Below are 16,060 nucleotides of genomic sequence, written 5' to 3'. Positions count from 1 at the left end.
TCAAGCCATGCTGTGGCACGCGTCCCACATATAAAGTAGAGGAAGATGGACACAGATGTTAGCCCAGGGCCAATCTTCCTCAGCAAAAAAAGAGGAGGATTGGCAACGGATGTTAGCTCAGGGCTAATCTTCCTCACCAAAAAAAATAAAATAAAATAAAAATAGCAGAGAGCATAGCGATTATTTAAAAAATAAAATAGGAATTAATAATTTAAACTTTTCATTAACTAAATTTTTCCTATGTTTATTCTAGATTAGTGTGTTTTTAATATTTTATGACTTGGAAATACAACGTTTACTTAGTCATCAACTTTGTCCTGATTTAAGTAAATTTCACTAGCAGTGATGTAATACAAAGCAGAGGCATGGTTGTGTGTTTCTGTATTTGACTGGCTAAGTACTAGATAAATGCTCCATACATACACCAAACAATTCTTCACTGATTTTCATAACCAGATTTGTGTCTTGAACTTCAGATCTTTGTTTCTTTTCTATTCACTTCTCATGTTTTGGCATAAAGTTTAGTTGATGAAAGTCTGCTTTTTTCCTTGAGTACAAAAGTAAGCAAAATAGAATAGACGCAGTTTATTGGTGTTGCATAATTTAAAGTGTTGGACTTATCTGATGCTTGCAGGAACACTGTAAGAACGTGCTAACTGGTAGTCAATTTATTGTAAAATTAGTAAGACTCAGAACTTGAAGGCCACAACAGACTAGAGCTCTTTATTGTATCTGACTGGACACTAAAGCCTTGAGAGTAGCTTGTTTTCTAGAACAAGTACACAGTTTGACTGTCAGGAAAAAAATTTGTTTCCAAAGCCTTCCTAAAAAGGGATGTTGGCTTAGTTCCTGATGACAGCTGTCTGGTCCATTTATGGTGATTTGATAGACCATATGTATATTTAAAAGCCGGGATGGGTACTTGAAAAGCAAATTGTTGTTAACAGATGTATTCTAGAGCCATCTTCACTGCTGCCTCTTGAAATAGGTGCTTGGTTGAGAAAAAAACAGTGAACGAGTGTTGCTGAGTGAATCTGGGAGCCTCCAACAGCATTTGAGGCTTTGACAATATACTATGACTTTTTACCTCTTTTATAGTGTAAGAGATGATATATAACCTTTTCATTTATACATATAGAATAATAAAAATAACATTTTGCATTTTAAATGCCCTTCTCTAAACCCAAATTACTTTATAAGTGTTGGGCAATTAATTCTTCTATAGCTGTAACATGGTTAGATAACCTACTGCAGAATTAACTGCCTAACACCTATGAAGTGCTCTGGAAATGGACATCCGGAGTGATTTTTTAAATATTGTTTTAGTATCATGGAGAAAGCCTTGGAATAAAATCTTACTCTGTCATTCCAAGCCAACCCAGTGCTGTGTCATTCAGACCAGAGTTTCCTTTACATATTTTGGGCAGGGAGGTAGGGGCTACTTCTTTATATGAAATCTTGGAATCATCTGGTGGAGGGAGTTTAAAAATTAAGTTAAAAAATAATTCCAACAGTGAAATTCCTAAGAGTGAGTCCCTTTTGCTTCTCTACCCACTAAGAATTCTGAGATCCTCCTCCTTGAGGGACAGGGTATGGGTGGGGAAGAGTTATGGCACCAAAAAGGACATGGTGGTAGCAGCCAAACTGAAGTTACTAGATGAGGCTTGAAGACGCAACTTTATCTCTTCATTCAATAAAAACAAAATGAAAGCCAAATCTGGGCATTTTTGTAGATCACGGGCCTTGGAGTAACGCACTACATTTCCTATGACAAAAGATAACCATCATTAAATCTTGCATGCTCCCAAATTTAGCTAGTTGTCAAATTTGTGCCACCAAACAGTACCACAAGGAGTCCAGCGTGGTGCTATATGAGATGAAAAGGTCCAATGTGTGTTCCCTGCTCTCAAGAATGTAGATGGAGAAACTTTCAATATGTACATTTTCCAAAATGGGGTCTCCAAAGCTCTGGGTTCTCCTCAGAAGCATATGAAGGTCCCAGTATCATCAAAACTTTGGCTTTTCAAAAGAAACGGTCCTATGTGGGTGGACATCATGCCTGTAGCAACGGGTCTAAAATACCCGTTATAATAGCTCTTCCCTCAATGTCCTCACACATAGTTATCTATAAATACCCCTTGGAGGTGGTACCCTAACCCCCACCCCCTTCTCTCATTTCAGAGAACCACAATGGTTTCCCACTGTACTTGAAACAAAATCCAAACTCCTTACATCTGCCTCTAACACTCTAAGTAATCTGGTTCCTTCCTACTTCTTTGACAACTTCTACTATGCTCATGGTGCTCTTTGTTCCAGACATGTTAATCTTCTCTCTGTTCCTCAAACACACCAAGCTCTTTCTGTATCAGGGTGTTTGCAGCACTTGCCTTCTCTCCATCTGGAATTTCCTTTCTCCAATCTTCATTTGACTGGCTCCTTCTTTTGACTCAGGCTTTAGCTCAAATATCACTTTCTCGAAGAGACTGTCTCAGATGAACTCAGCTAACAGCCTCCTTCATTACTCTGACATTAACTTGTTTTATTTTCTTCAGAGCACTTAATAGTTTGTCTTTCCCACTAGAATGTAAATTCTTTTAGAGTAAAGACACCTCTAGTCCCTTTTGTTTCTCAGTGTTGCTATGGATTTAGTATAAGTCTGATATTTCTTTCAGCACATCTATGGAATTTTAGGAAAGTAGAGTCAAATGTAGGCATTTAGGTCACCTTAAACCTGAAGTCCCAGGTTTTTTTTTTTTTTTTTATAATTTTATTTATTTTTCCCCTAAAGCCCCAGTAGATAGTTGTATGTCATAGTTGCACATCCTTCTAGTTGCTGTATGTGGGACGCGGCCTCAGCATGGCCGGAGAAGCGGTGCGCGCCCGGGATCCGAACCCGGGCTGCCAGCATCGGAGTGCGAGCACTTAACCACTAAGCCACGGGGCCGGCCCGAAGTCCCAGGTTTTTTGAAGAACGGTTTATTTTGCTCAAAGGTATTTGTCAAGAAAGCCAAGCTAACTGTGATGTGACAGATTTGGCCTTGTGAACACATTAACTCTTTTGAGAAGTTAAAACAATGCTTTAGCGAACTTGTTTGCAAATTTGACAGAAAGCGACTTCTAAGATAGAGGACCACTCAAACTATTTCAGGCTGATTATTTCCCCTACAAAGCATATGACTTATTAAACTTTTAAAAAATTCCATCATATTTATCAGGGTCTTCAACAAATTAAAGAAAAAAATGTACAGATTTCTTTTCAACTTAATTTCTAATTTGAATTATATACCTGATTAGCCTAAGCCAATACATAAAATCCATTTATTACCAAGTTGTCCAAGGAAGAGAAATAAATGGCATTTGATGATATCTAATAATGTAAATATACATGCTGATTTAGTTTCTGGTCTATAAAATATTACCAGTGGCAGTGTTTTGAATGATAACACTACGGTAGACGGCTGAATAACCAGAGATCAGGCTATCTTAGTTAGGGATGGCACTCATCTCATCATTGCAGCTAAGTTTACCAAGAAATTCTAGTTTTATTTAACATTGCTTTCCCTTTAGACCACTTTATTAGTTAAAATGATTTTGCCTATGGTAATAGAAAGCCCAGTGTAAACTATCTTAAACAATACAAGGCACTTATTGGCCTAGGGAACAAAAAAATTAAAGGCAGGATAATGATCAAATGTGGTTCAGTCAGCGCTCTGGTTTAATTCCTCACTAATTTTTTGGCTCTGCCTTCCTCTATGTGCTGGCTTTATCCCCATGCTGGTCTAGAGAGCTGCAGCAATTCCAGGCTTCCCAAGTACACAGGACATTTATTTCTTCCTTAAGAGTAAGGAAATGTCTTTTCTCAAAGCCCCTATAATACTGCCCTTGCTTTTCACTAGCCTGTATTGGGTCACATGCTATTCCTGTGGCCAGGGTAATACTATGCCTTAATAGGCTTAGATCCAGTTTTCTTAACAGTTTTTGTAAGGGAAATGGCATCACACTCACCAGTGTTTTTCAAATGATGGATCATGACTCAAGAATGCATCATGAAATTAATCTCTAGGTCCTAATCATTTAAAAAATTAAACAGACTTCAGATTGTATCACACATATGGAAGGTTAGTACTGTTTTATGAAACGTCCATCGTCACACACACACACACACACCTGGATTATAAAGTAAAATCTGTTATTGTGAACTGGGGGCAATAAAAGTTTGAATGCTATCTTAGACAAAACAGGTTCACTCCCAAAAGCTGGAGTGGGGTCAGCTTTTGCTTAATTACATGGATTATGTAGGGGAAAAGTGGATACTTGAAGGAAAATCAGGGTACAGTTTGGTAGGAAAACAGATGCTGGGGATATAGTCAACAATTTCCACTGCAGCCTGCCTGACACTTTAGTTATTTAATCTATACTGGCTTCCAATATAGTTATAACCAAACATATTTTAGTTTTCGCAATGCTTGCTAAATTTCAAAGTGCATCTGCATTCCAAAAAAGCACTCCATTACTTCCATCCAATGAATATCCATGATGGGGCAATTTATAAATTTTGTCATTTAGCTGGGGGCAAGTATTGTGGTAAAAGACTCATTGAAATAGCTTGGCTTCTAGGGGAAAAAAACATATATTTCAAATAACTGAGCACATCTTACCAGCACCTTAAACTTTATTTAGGTTTAAATTTTGATCTTATTTGACAACAACTTTAGAGCTCATCCTAGTTCAACCCCTTTCATTTAATAAGTGAAGAAACTAAGGCCTAGAGAGGAGAATGACCTAAGGCACTTAGTTAGTTGCAGAACACAAGTCTCTTGACACCTGCTTCAGAATGCTTTCCACTGTACTAATTAACAGTGGTTATACCAACTTTAAAAAGTGAAAGTAAATAACAAACATGCATAAGTTCCAGAGGCACCTAATTTACAAAGCCAATGGATTCTTTCAAGAGTTGAGGGTGACTTATGTTTTGGGGAGTAAAATTGCATTTTTAAGGCAACAGGGGAGTTTATTAAAGAAATACTGCTCTTGAAGTCTTTAAAGGACAAAGAAAAGTTACCACCTTATTTAAGTGAGGCTAAGGATTTTAAAGCTAATTTTCATGTTACAGTATGAATTGTATTTCACCTTAATATTTTACCTTTTAAGCTAGAGAATTCAATTCATTGAGTACTTTTTGTATGATTAGAAATTTGCTAAGTTCTATGAGTTCTTCCTCAAGAGGTCTTAGCTCCAAGAGATTACAATTTGTGTCTTTACGTATGCAAGGTACTAGAGCAAGACTGACATAGGAACAATCCTCACTAAGAAATGAAGGCGGGGCCGGCCCCGTGGCTTAGTGGTTAAGTGTGCACGCCCCACTACTGGTGGCCCAGGTTGGGATCCTGGGCGCGCACCAACGCAATGCTTGTCCAGCCATGCTGAGGCAGCATCCCACATACAGCAACTAGAAGGATGTGCAACTACAACATACAACTATCTACTGGGGCTTTGGGGAGAAAAATGGGGGGAAAAAAAAAAAGAAATGAAGGCAATTTCAATTACTTGAAATATAGGGATTAAAAGCGGGAAAGTCCTTTTGGGCTGGATATATTGGGGGAACTTTACTATTTTGTGCACAGGCAGGAAGGGGAGCTTTCATTTGACGGTGCTTATTATTTAGTTCCCGAATACCTCTTCCATTATAAAGTAGAATGCCACCTATTTCCTCCTTTAAGAGCTGTTTTCTCTTTTGTGTGAAAAGGTTTGTCAACCTGGAGCCTTAGGGAGTACCAGCAGAAGGGTAACCAAAGGGTTTTGGAAGTACAAAAGAAAGGGAGTCTGACAGTGCTCAAGACTAACTTTGTTTGCTTTGGTTTTATTTAAGGAGGGCTGATTCTGAAGGGTAAGTAGGGTTTAAACATAATAGAAAAGAATCTTCTCTTTTGGGGTTCAGTCCTGGTAACTACAGTAGGTTAGTCTAATATAGAAGTTGCTGTCTGGAACTAGACTTGCCTATCATTCAGCAGGTATCAGAACCACCTAGTCCATTCTTACTAGCCAGGCACAGTATCCATAAACCTGATACGTTGTAGAACAAGTGAGCAGTTACCATCAAGAACCAAGAGGGGTAGTGTTGGCATTAAAGAGGTCTAGTAGCCAATAGCAGGGTCCCAGTCAACAGATGGGGTTAAATGCAAGAATCTAGACTCGCAGAGCAGGTTAGGGGTAAAGGATTGGAAAGCAAGAGGTCTTATTTTCAAGAGGCTGATATCGTGGACAAATGACCTAATCAAGCACTCAGGTTCAGTAATCACATGAGTCTAGATATCAGACTTAGGGGATCAGCCAGATTTAGACATTATGACACTGTACATGCTTCTCCAACTAGGCAGATTTTTCTGGGATTGACAAAAAGTATTGCATGTATGAGTAATCACGATGAATCTTTTTGGAGAGTTAATTTTACTTGATAGCAATTTAATCCCTATTTTCACATATTTTTATATTAAAATAAGCAGTCATACTTCGAAGTAGATGGCTAATTTTGGATGAATCTAAAGAAAACAGGATTTCAAAGAAACGTGGATTTTAGTAGGGAGTTTTAGCTATATTCCCAAGTCACTGATGCTCTTAGAAAAGTTTGAAAGGCAATGAGTGCAAAAAGTAGTCTTTGGAAAAGACCTGTTTTAAACTAAATTCTGCTGCTTATTGTGTGACTTTGGGCAGATTCAAAAATTACCTAATCCCATAAGATTGTTGTAAAGATTACTGATAACATACAAGCATGTAGTAAGGTACCTGACAGATAAATAGGTACATAACAATGGGACAAAGAGGAAAAAACCTGGGCTAGAAACCCCTTATCTCGCCGCCTCAGATTAGGCCAGATCCTACAGCCTGGAGAGCTGTTGAGCCTCTAGAGAGAATAAACACTCAGTCTACAAGTGTGAGTGCGGGGTGAAGTTTAATTGGAACATGCCTGGATGTGGCAGGGAATATGTCGCATATCTATTCCTATCACCTACATTAGAAGAGTTTTATATACATACTCATTTAATCTTAATAATAACCCTTTAAAGGCATAATTATAATCTTACAGATGAGATAACTGAGGTGCAGGAAGGCTCCAATTGCCCAACGTTAAATAGCCAGTTAAGCAGTGGAGCAGGTACCTGAACCTAGTCATTCTACCACATTGCCTTAGTGAGGGGAGGTATTCCTACCCCGCAAAATGGGAGATAGGTTTGAATAAGTGAGATTAAAGCAATAGCGGCTTTCTAAGTAGCTCTTGCCTACCGGAATAACAAAATATTTGACACTGAGTTGGTGACCTGTGCTGCGTGATGTAACATGAGAAGCCCAGAGACAGGAAGGTCAGAATTCTTTCATAGTATCTAAGAATAAATTGATAGGGGTTTCAAGTCTAATCATCTTCAAGTACACTAAGGACTCATTAATTTAGATTACGGTACATGGAATTTGCAATAAAGTATATAGGAAACGAGAAACATGGAATTTGCAATAAAGTATATAGGAAACGAGAAACAAAGAAAATTGTTCTTCAAACTTCCTCCCCTCTCCTCCAGTAGTTCAGCTTGAATAAAAGCTGTGGCATTCCTTGGTGACTTCTGCCTAACAGCCACACTGAATTCTAGTTAATAGAATAACTGAGCCCAAAACACAAAGGGTAGCATACATATACAAGCAGAATTTACAAATAAAAGCCACCATGCCCTAGAGGGACAGACTGAAGGTGGTTAGGGGCAACTGAGCACATCCCCACCCCCTGCATTTCCATCTCTTCCTGGCTCCTCCCCTTTGGGAGTCTGTGAGCTCAGGGGAGTAACAAGGAGGGGGCCCAAGAGGGTGGAAAATTTGGAGACCTCGTCTTTATTTGCATGAATTCACACAGACTCACTAGGGCCCCTGGGTCTCCAGACTACCCCCAGCAATTTTTCTTTCTTAATGAAAATCAATGACAACACAATGACAAGTTTCAAAATATATTTAGTGTGTCTGTGTGTGTTTAAAGTAAGAAAATTGTGTGCATAAATGCAATGTGCTTTTTCTTTTTAAGCTTATATTAAAATAATCTCATTTCTTGCTTTCTTTAGAACCTTTGTTCATGTTCTTCATGCTCCAGATAGCCAATAAATAGCACAGACAATGCGGGGGGGCGGGAGCCCCCATGCCCTATTCCATTTTTTGTTGGTTCACCTTCACCAACACTTTTTCCTTTATTGAGCATCTACTTTAGGAAGGCCTTTTGCCAAATAATAGAGACACAGAGCTGGATAAGACCATAGAAGAGCTCAGTCCAACTAACACTGGGAATCACGAGACCACCACACAGTTCAGTTGAGACAGGCACAAAAAATAACGCCAAAATAGAAAGATATAGGGAATGAAAGTACCCCAGATAAATTAAGTCCAACTGTTGAAAAGCAAATAGGAGTCTGTTAGAAAGCAAGGGAAACAAATAATTTTTTGAGACCTAAAGCATGAAACAGTGTGATATGTTTAGGGAATGACAAGAAGTTCCACGTGACTGGAGAGCTGCAGAGTAGGTATGGCTAGAAAGACTGGTAGTCATTAGATCCTGAAGAGCTATGTTATGCTAAGGAACCGGGGCTTTATCTTGTGGATCAACATTTCCCAGCTATGACCATAGAGCCCTTTGAAATTACAATGTGAAGAAGAAATACCAACAATACATGTTTAAATTTTTGATACTTTAGCTTTCTTAAAATATAAGTATAAAAAATTTGAATCATTTTATTTAAAACCCCAGTATACCAGAGATGAAGTAAATCACCTTTTATTTTCCTCTTATATTTGGTTATTAAGAGACATGCAAAACCCTCCAATTTCAATGAGAACAGTGTTTTTGTGTCTTTTTATCACATATCCGCTTAATATTAGGTGTAATGTTGCTAAGTCGGATCCGCATATGAGGTGCAGCATCAAGTCTTTTCCTATATTTCGTTTTTGTTGCAGCATAATATGAAAATCCTGTTTCACACAGGTGCATTGTAGCAAAAGGAAGAAGTACACGAACTGCACGCCTTGCAATGCTTGGGTACTCTTGAATTAGGCTACTCCAAAAATCATTTAGTGAAAGTTCACTGAAATTTTGTTTCACCTGAGAATCAGACGTTAAATCAATCAGGCTCTCATAGTCCCGTGCTACTAATGACGCTGGCTTAACAGTTACCGTAAATGGATTTCTAACCCAAGCATTATTGTCATTTGTTACAGGAAAATATTTTAACAGAGTAGAGCGCAAACCCCTTAGGTGCTGCACAATGGCACTGCAAATATCTTTATCAACTGTAGAATTAATTTCAGTCAAAAAGTCACTGAGCGTAGGAAAACAATCAAAGTTTTCTTCTTCTACAGATGAAGCCCAAAATTCCAATTTTCTTAATAATGATGACATTTTGTCAAATACTGTAAAAACTGTCACATTTTTTCCTTGCATTGACAGATTAACCTCATTTAATTTAGTAAAAATATCTGCAAGATATGCAAGTCTTAGCAGCCAAGATGAATTTGTTAAACAATCAGATAGTCGAAAAGCAGAATCCATGAAAACCAATAGTTCACGACGAAGCTCAAAAAGTCTTACAAGAACTTTACCTCGAGAAAGCCACCTCACCTCTGTGTTTAGAAGAAGTGCTGTGTGCTGGGCACCCATTTCTTCACATAAAATTTTTAGTAGTCTGGATTGATGTGGTCGAGCTTTAATATAATTGATGATCTGTACCGCCTGATCTAGCACATTTTTCAGAGATGTAGGCATTATTTTAACTGCTAGTGCATGTCTATATAATAGGCAGTGACTACTGGTGCTTTCAGGAGCCACATATTTTATCAAGGTGACAGCCTCAGCAATTTTCCCATCCACTGCCCTAGAAGCATCAGTACAAACATCAACACATTTTTCCCATTCAATTTCATGTTTCTGCATAAAACTGTTGATGCAGTTGAAAATCTCTTCCCCAGTAGCATTACTTTGCAAAGATTCACATAAGAGTAGGTCTTCCTCAATAGACTTATTAAACCTATAACGAACAAACACAAGCAGCACAGCAAGTCCTGAAACATCAGCTGATTCATCTAGTTGCAGTGAAAAACCATCACAAATTTTCAGTCTACAAACAAGCTCTTCTTCAATGTCAGCAGCTAGATCCTTAATTCGACGTGCAACGGTACTGTTAGATAGTTGAACTGCATCTATTTTTTTACTATATTGTTCGTCAAACATGCGCATCACGACATCTTTCGCACAAGGCTTGATAAGCAATTCTCCAATAGTATGAGCCTCTCCACTCAGGGCTATATGGTAACTTACATTGTATGATGCCTCTGTAGCACTTTCATTATCTGTATTGACAATTTTAGGTGTTGGGGGTTTATTATTTTCAGGTGAATCAAGATGTTGCTTGAAAAAGCTGATGTCTTTGTCTTTATATGCAGCATGTTTAGTTTCCAAATGTCTTCGAAGCTTACTAGGGGCCAAAGAGCTATTTGATAAAATTTTCTTACATAACACACACTGAGCATGAGGTGCATCTCTATTTCCAAAGTAAGTAAATCCAAAAGACAAATAACTTTCATCATATTTTCTTCTTTTTGGTTTCTTACTAAAGGTTATTTTGTTGGAACTGGACATAAATTTGACCCTGGAAAGCTCACCTTGTGATTTTTTAGAAACTGAAGGCTGCAATTGTTCATCTTCACTTTGTAATATTCCAACCTTTTGATCATTCGATTCAGACACAATTTGATAACAAAAAGATTCTACTTCTTGTTTAAGACTTCCTTGTTTCAGCAACAGATCCATAGGCAATGTATTTGTGGTACAAAACATGGTTAATTTAGAATAAACATTGAGTATCACAAATGTGTTGAAATTATAAGACAGGATACATAGAAGATGAGCAATCATCAAAGAGATGATATATAGCAACACATCAGTTAATTTGTAAATGCTGCCTATGCATCAATGCGCAGATGGAACATCACACGTTCGTCTATCAGGTGATCTCTCACGCGACTTCCTGGTGCTCTCAGGTATGGCACACCTTTTCTTAAAGGTAGATTATCGCATAAAAATAGAAGCTATAGAAATGAGTTTAGTAGTCTTAAACTTCTATTTTAAAATAAACTATAAAGAAAAATTATTGTTAGCATTGATCTTTTTCTCAGAACACATCAACTTAGAGAATATTAATATTCTATAACACACAATTTGGGAACCATTGGGCTAAGAAGTAATGAATTGATAAGTGTATTTCTAAGAAAGGAACCTTGAGGAGCAAGTCCCATGGCAGGGGTTGGCAAACTTTTTTTGTAAAGGGCCATACAGAAAATTTTTTTACATACAGTAAATATTTTTAACTTTATGGGCCATGTAGTCTCTGTTGCAACTGCTCAACTCTGTAGTTGTAGCATGGCAGCAGCCATAGATAATACGTAGAAGAATGGACACAGCTGTGTTCCAATAAATCTCTGTTTACAAAAACAAACAACATGGGCCATCATTACCAAGCCCTTCTCATGGTATATAGGACCTTGGAAATCTCTTTTAGCTTTCTAACACCTACTGCCATTAGAGACATTCATTGTTGATACTCTTACAAATGCCAAGGCTCCTTCCAGAGCTAGCAACTATTGTGAGGAGCCATATTAAAAACACAGAAACACAACTCAAAGTTTTAAAAGACACAGAAATATGTTGTATCCTAAATACTGTGTGTTAACATTGAAAATAAACTGCAGACCAAAAGTTAGTTACTATCTTCTGGAGTTAAAATTACATAAATATTTATATTATCCAAATTAAGACTCATTCAAAGTAATGTATATTTTACTGTTTACTCTGCACCCCATTATAGTATAGGTGAAGACTTAACCAAGACCTAAAGAGAACATAAACTCTCATTTTAACAGATTTATTCCTCATATAATTAAAAAAAACATAATTAAAAGGGAAGGGTAATGCAAATTTTAGGACCTCTAAAGGCTACTAATAGCTTTATAAGTTAAGGCATACAAATTTAGCATCTATCCAAATACATCCACTTTTGATTTAAACCTCATGATTGGGCTACAGAGTAAGCTTTGTATTTTCAGGTTAGATTCTGAATCAAAATGGTTTTCCTATTAACAGCTGGGGGGTAAGATACCTGAAACGATGAGTACTCCCTTCTGCAATCACATTCTCCACCTTGACAGCTTGAAACGCACTCTTCAAAAGAATAAAATTAAGGGATGGGGTGGAAGGGGAGTAACCAAAGGCCTAGAATGAGAAAAATTAGAATTAGACGCTGCAAAAGCAGAACTACAAACCTCTAAGGTGACCTTTCATTACAATTTATTTTAGATCCAGGCAGTGCAAATGATTCTCCACTGCAGTGCAGATCTTGGACTGAAACAGAAGATGCCTAGCATAGTAAAAATGCTAAAATCTCATCTTGTTTAATACACTGGTAATTTCATTGTTGTGAGATGCTCTCTCGCCCACTGACTTCATAGAAATACATGAAAAACTTTCAAAAACTAAACCTCTTAAAAATTTTTTTATCGATGTCATAATAGTTTTATAACAATGTGAGATTCCAATTGTAGATTATTATTTGTCAGTCACCATATAAATGCACCCATTCACCCCTTGTGCCCACCCCCCAACTCCTTTCCCTCCGGTAACCACCAAACTGTTCTGTGTGTTAGCTAAACCTAACTTTTAAAAGTACAGCCACATCTTAATGTCTCTAAAACTAAGCATTGAAAGTAATCTAAAACGGAATCACACATGGAAATGTTACATGAAACATGTCTTTCTGCTATAACCATTTTTGTCCCCTCAATAACCAATCTCCTAAGGTTACTAATGTTTTATTGAGTGATCATTGTTTACTATGTGCCAGTAACTGTTAAATCCCTTATAGATTATCTCATTTAATCCTCAAAACAAACCTGAGAGTCCGGGACTATTAATAACCCCACTTGAGAGATGAACAGAAAGACAATGAGGTTAAGTCACCTGCTAAGTGACATCTTGTAAGGGAAGAACTAACAACAGAACCCAAAAAGTTCAACTGCAGAGCCCATGTGCCTAGCCATTACTTGTGTGTTCCTGAACACTCTTTTAATTTCCCAAGCACTAAAAAATCTGGTATGAGGAGCTGGGCGGTGCAGAGAGAAATGGATTACAATGGGTTACAACTGGCATCAGCAGACAGTCCTACTTCTCCATTATTGGGAGCAAAAGAGCAGCAGATTCTCCTTCCACAATCCCGATTTGGATTTAGCCAGAGAACTTCCTGGAGCTGCTGGTTGACCTAAGAGATCAGGATCCGTCTCCCTTGCTGCCAGAGAAGGACACAACAGAGAAGGAAGCTTTGTTTCCAGGAAGGAGGGCCTCATCCCCATCTCTTTTAGAGATGCTTCCTCGCATCTCTCGAGGACAAAGAGTCTGGACTCTTTGTAAAGTTTTTTTTCCACTCCCCGAAAAGGGCTGGTGGGGGGCACCCTCATCTTGCCTCTGCCTCCAGTTAAAGTGACAGGGGACACAATCCATCCACCCCCACCCTCGGGTGGTTCCAGCTTTGAACAATACCCTCAAGGGCAGGAGGGCTGGGCGGGAGTGCAGTCCAGTAAGCAAGGCTAGGCAGGAGGTGGGTACGGACACCCCTTCCAGCTCTGAAATGCTTTTTTCACCGGGCCCCTCGATGTGCGGCCCGGGCCGGCTCTCCCGCAGCTCTGGTCACAGGTGCGCGCTGCCCCCAGACCGCCACGTCGGGGGCTCGCTCCCCGTGGGCGGCCGCCCTCGCCTACACAACTCTTCTCTCGCGTCCCCGGGCCGTCGCCTCACCTAACTACCCCATGAACTCAACTCAGCACCCAACACTATCCTTCTCCTCCAGCTCCATCAGTGATGGAGAGCGCAGTCTCCGCTGCGGCTAGGCTGCAGAGCAGCGCCGCGGTCCCCGGCTGAGCCTGCGGCCGCCATTTTAAACAGCTCAAGGCAGCGGCCATTTCAGAGCGCACCATTCAGCCGCCGTGGCGGCTCTGGTCCTCACCTTCACCGAGGCCTGAACAGGGTCAAGAGCCAGTCGTCGCGGACTGGAGGGGACAGGGAGGAGGGAGGAATGAAAAACAAAACAGAGGAAAGGATTCAGGGACAGGGTGATGCTCTTAGCTCAGGGATACCGCCTATACCACCTCCATAGAGATCCGATTCGCGGCTGGCGCGGTCGCTCGTCTGAAGATAAATTTAGCACTCGGAGGCACCCGAACTTACTATCTTCGCGAGCGACTCCTCCGCTGCCCAATCAGCGCCAGAGTTTCTCCCCGCCACCAATCCGCGCTGAGCAGCAGGGCGGGACCAAAGGAAAGGACCAAGCTCGGTTGAGGCGCGGCCCAGCCTCGCCGCCGCGCTGGATTCGTGCGAGCTGTGAGTCCAGGCTGGTGCCGGACGAGAAGCGATTGTTTTCAAACTTTCCTGGGCCTGAGGCAGCCCGGGCGTTTGGGTAGAATGCAGATTCCTGGGTGCCACCAGATAGCGTTTGTGATCCTGTACGGCTGGACTGGACTCCAGAATCTGCATGCACCTGAACATGGGCGTTCTGCGCAGGCGGCGGCGATTTGAGTGCATTCGCGGTGCCTGGGCTGCCGGTGCTTTCACGACCTCTTTGTTCCCTGAGCCGCACCGCAGGCCCAGGCCACTGCCTCCTCTTTTCCTTGTTTTCCCACTGGAATCGGGGCAGAAAACGCCCTCTCCCTTCCCTGCCTCTCCCCTGCGCTGGCCGGGCCGAGAGCTGAGCCTGAGAGCGCTGCTCCGGCCCGAGCTCTCGGTGACCCTAGGTGGGGTCGGGGAACGCCGTGTGGGAGGATGTAGGGATAGCGGCGTCTCCGCAGTGTCAAGGGGAAGGATGCGAGTCCGCCTGCTCTGTCTTTGCACCTCTTACAAGGGGCACCCTCCCCGAAGGCGCGCCCGGCCCCCTGCACCGAACGGCCAACCGTCTGCAATACTCTGTTTATTAGCTGCCGCATTCGGGTGTTTTAAGCCTAGTTCTCCTACGCCGCTCCCCTCTTTTTAAAAACAACACAACAGAAGGCTGCGAGCTGTGTACTTCCATTTGTGTGAGATCCGTCCTGCAGACCTAGAGTCGGTTTTTCCAAACTGGTACTTTGAAATATATACACTTCTCGGAGGTAATTTGTTCAAGTACGACTACCATTAAACAGTAGGTCCCGTTCTTTGCAGTATTTTAGCCTTTCGAGGCCCCGTGGAAATAGCTCAATGAAAATTGGATCATGTTTTCAGGCACTGCGTCAATGACAGCAAGTCCCCAACTTGTGGTCAAAAGCAAGGGCAGCTTTTGTTTTTCTTAAACATGCTTCTTGGATGTGTGAACAAATCTCTTAGGCTTTGAAAGAAACCTAACTCTTAATTGAACACAATTTTCGGGAGGACTGCTTAGACGATTTCCTAGGACTGATAAATCGAAGCCAACGTTTGGTCATAAATGTATTAAAGTCATTTCAACATTTTCAGATCTTTGCCCTATAGTAGGCTATCCGCATGTCTTTATTATTTTTACGTTATTCCTATTAAATCAGTTTCAGTTGAACTTTAACCACAAAGGTGGAAATCATTTTTGGAAAAGGGGTGCAGTTTTACTTGAAGAGCAAAGATTTTCATTTTGTGATTGCAGGAGTCGGCTAGCTTCCTAATAATATTGGAATAATATCACATATTTTTATATGTTTTATATTTCAGAAAAAAACTTTTACATATATGTTCCTAGTTTAATCTTCACACATCTAGTTTACATCTTCATGAATTGGGAAAATCCAAAACATTCAACTGATGGGAAGAACAGTGTTTGAACAAGTTCAGCTAAAGTCAAGTCTAGGATTTAACCTAAATCCTAAAAATCTGAAGAGTCTGGTAATTAAGGGTCATGAAACATAAGAACTTTTTCTGTAATTGTTTAGTCCATAATTTATTATAGAATGTTGGTTGATGAGACAGATAAGACAATATATAGACAATGTAGAACTC

The 16,060-nt window shown here is 40.1% G+C and overlaps 1 protein-coding gene across 6 annotated transcripts; it reads right to left on the bottom strand.

The window, feature by feature from the left end:
- Positions 1-696: 696 nt before the first annotated feature.
- On the bottom strand, positions 697-14,251 carry ZBED5 (zinc finger BED-type containing 5). Of its 6 annotated transcripts, none has more exons than XM_087433215.1 (3): positions 14,215-14,251; positions 12,177-12,289; positions 697-11,109 (listed from the first exon to the last, which is right to left on the bottom strand). In XM_087433215.1, exon 3 carries the CDS (start codon positions 10,934-10,936, stop codon positions 8,855-8,857), a length of 2,082 nt encoding a protein of 693 aa, XP_087289341.1. In that variant the 5' UTR covers positions 10,937-11,109; positions 12,177-12,289; positions 14,215-14,251; the 3' UTR covers positions 697-8,854. The 6 variants fall into 6 exon arrangements, with proteins under 6 accessions (XP_087289341.1, XP_087289342.1, XP_004418494.1 ...); XM_087433216.1 differs by having other exon boundaries at positions 697-11,077; XM_004418437.3 differs by having other exon boundaries at positions 14,073-14,221.
- Between the last annotated feature and the right edge of the window lie 1,809 nt (positions 14,252-16,060).

Source organism: Ceratotherium simum, chromosome 7 (genome assembly GCF_057802395.1).
Source record: "Ceratotherium simum simum isolate JZ-2026a chromosome 7, ASM5780239v1, whole genome shotgun sequence".
In the NCBI taxonomy this organism is placed as follows: Eukaryota; Metazoa; Chordata; class Mammalia; order Perissodactyla; family Rhinocerotidae; genus Ceratotherium; species Ceratotherium simum.
This window is presented reverse-complemented; position numbering and strand designations above follow the sequence as displayed.

Excerpts from the sequence above, each read along its gene's own strand:
- ZBED5 (XM_087433215.1), bottom strand. The coding sequence starts at position 10,936 with ATGATTGCTCATCTTCTATGTATCCTGTCTTATAATTTCAACACATTT.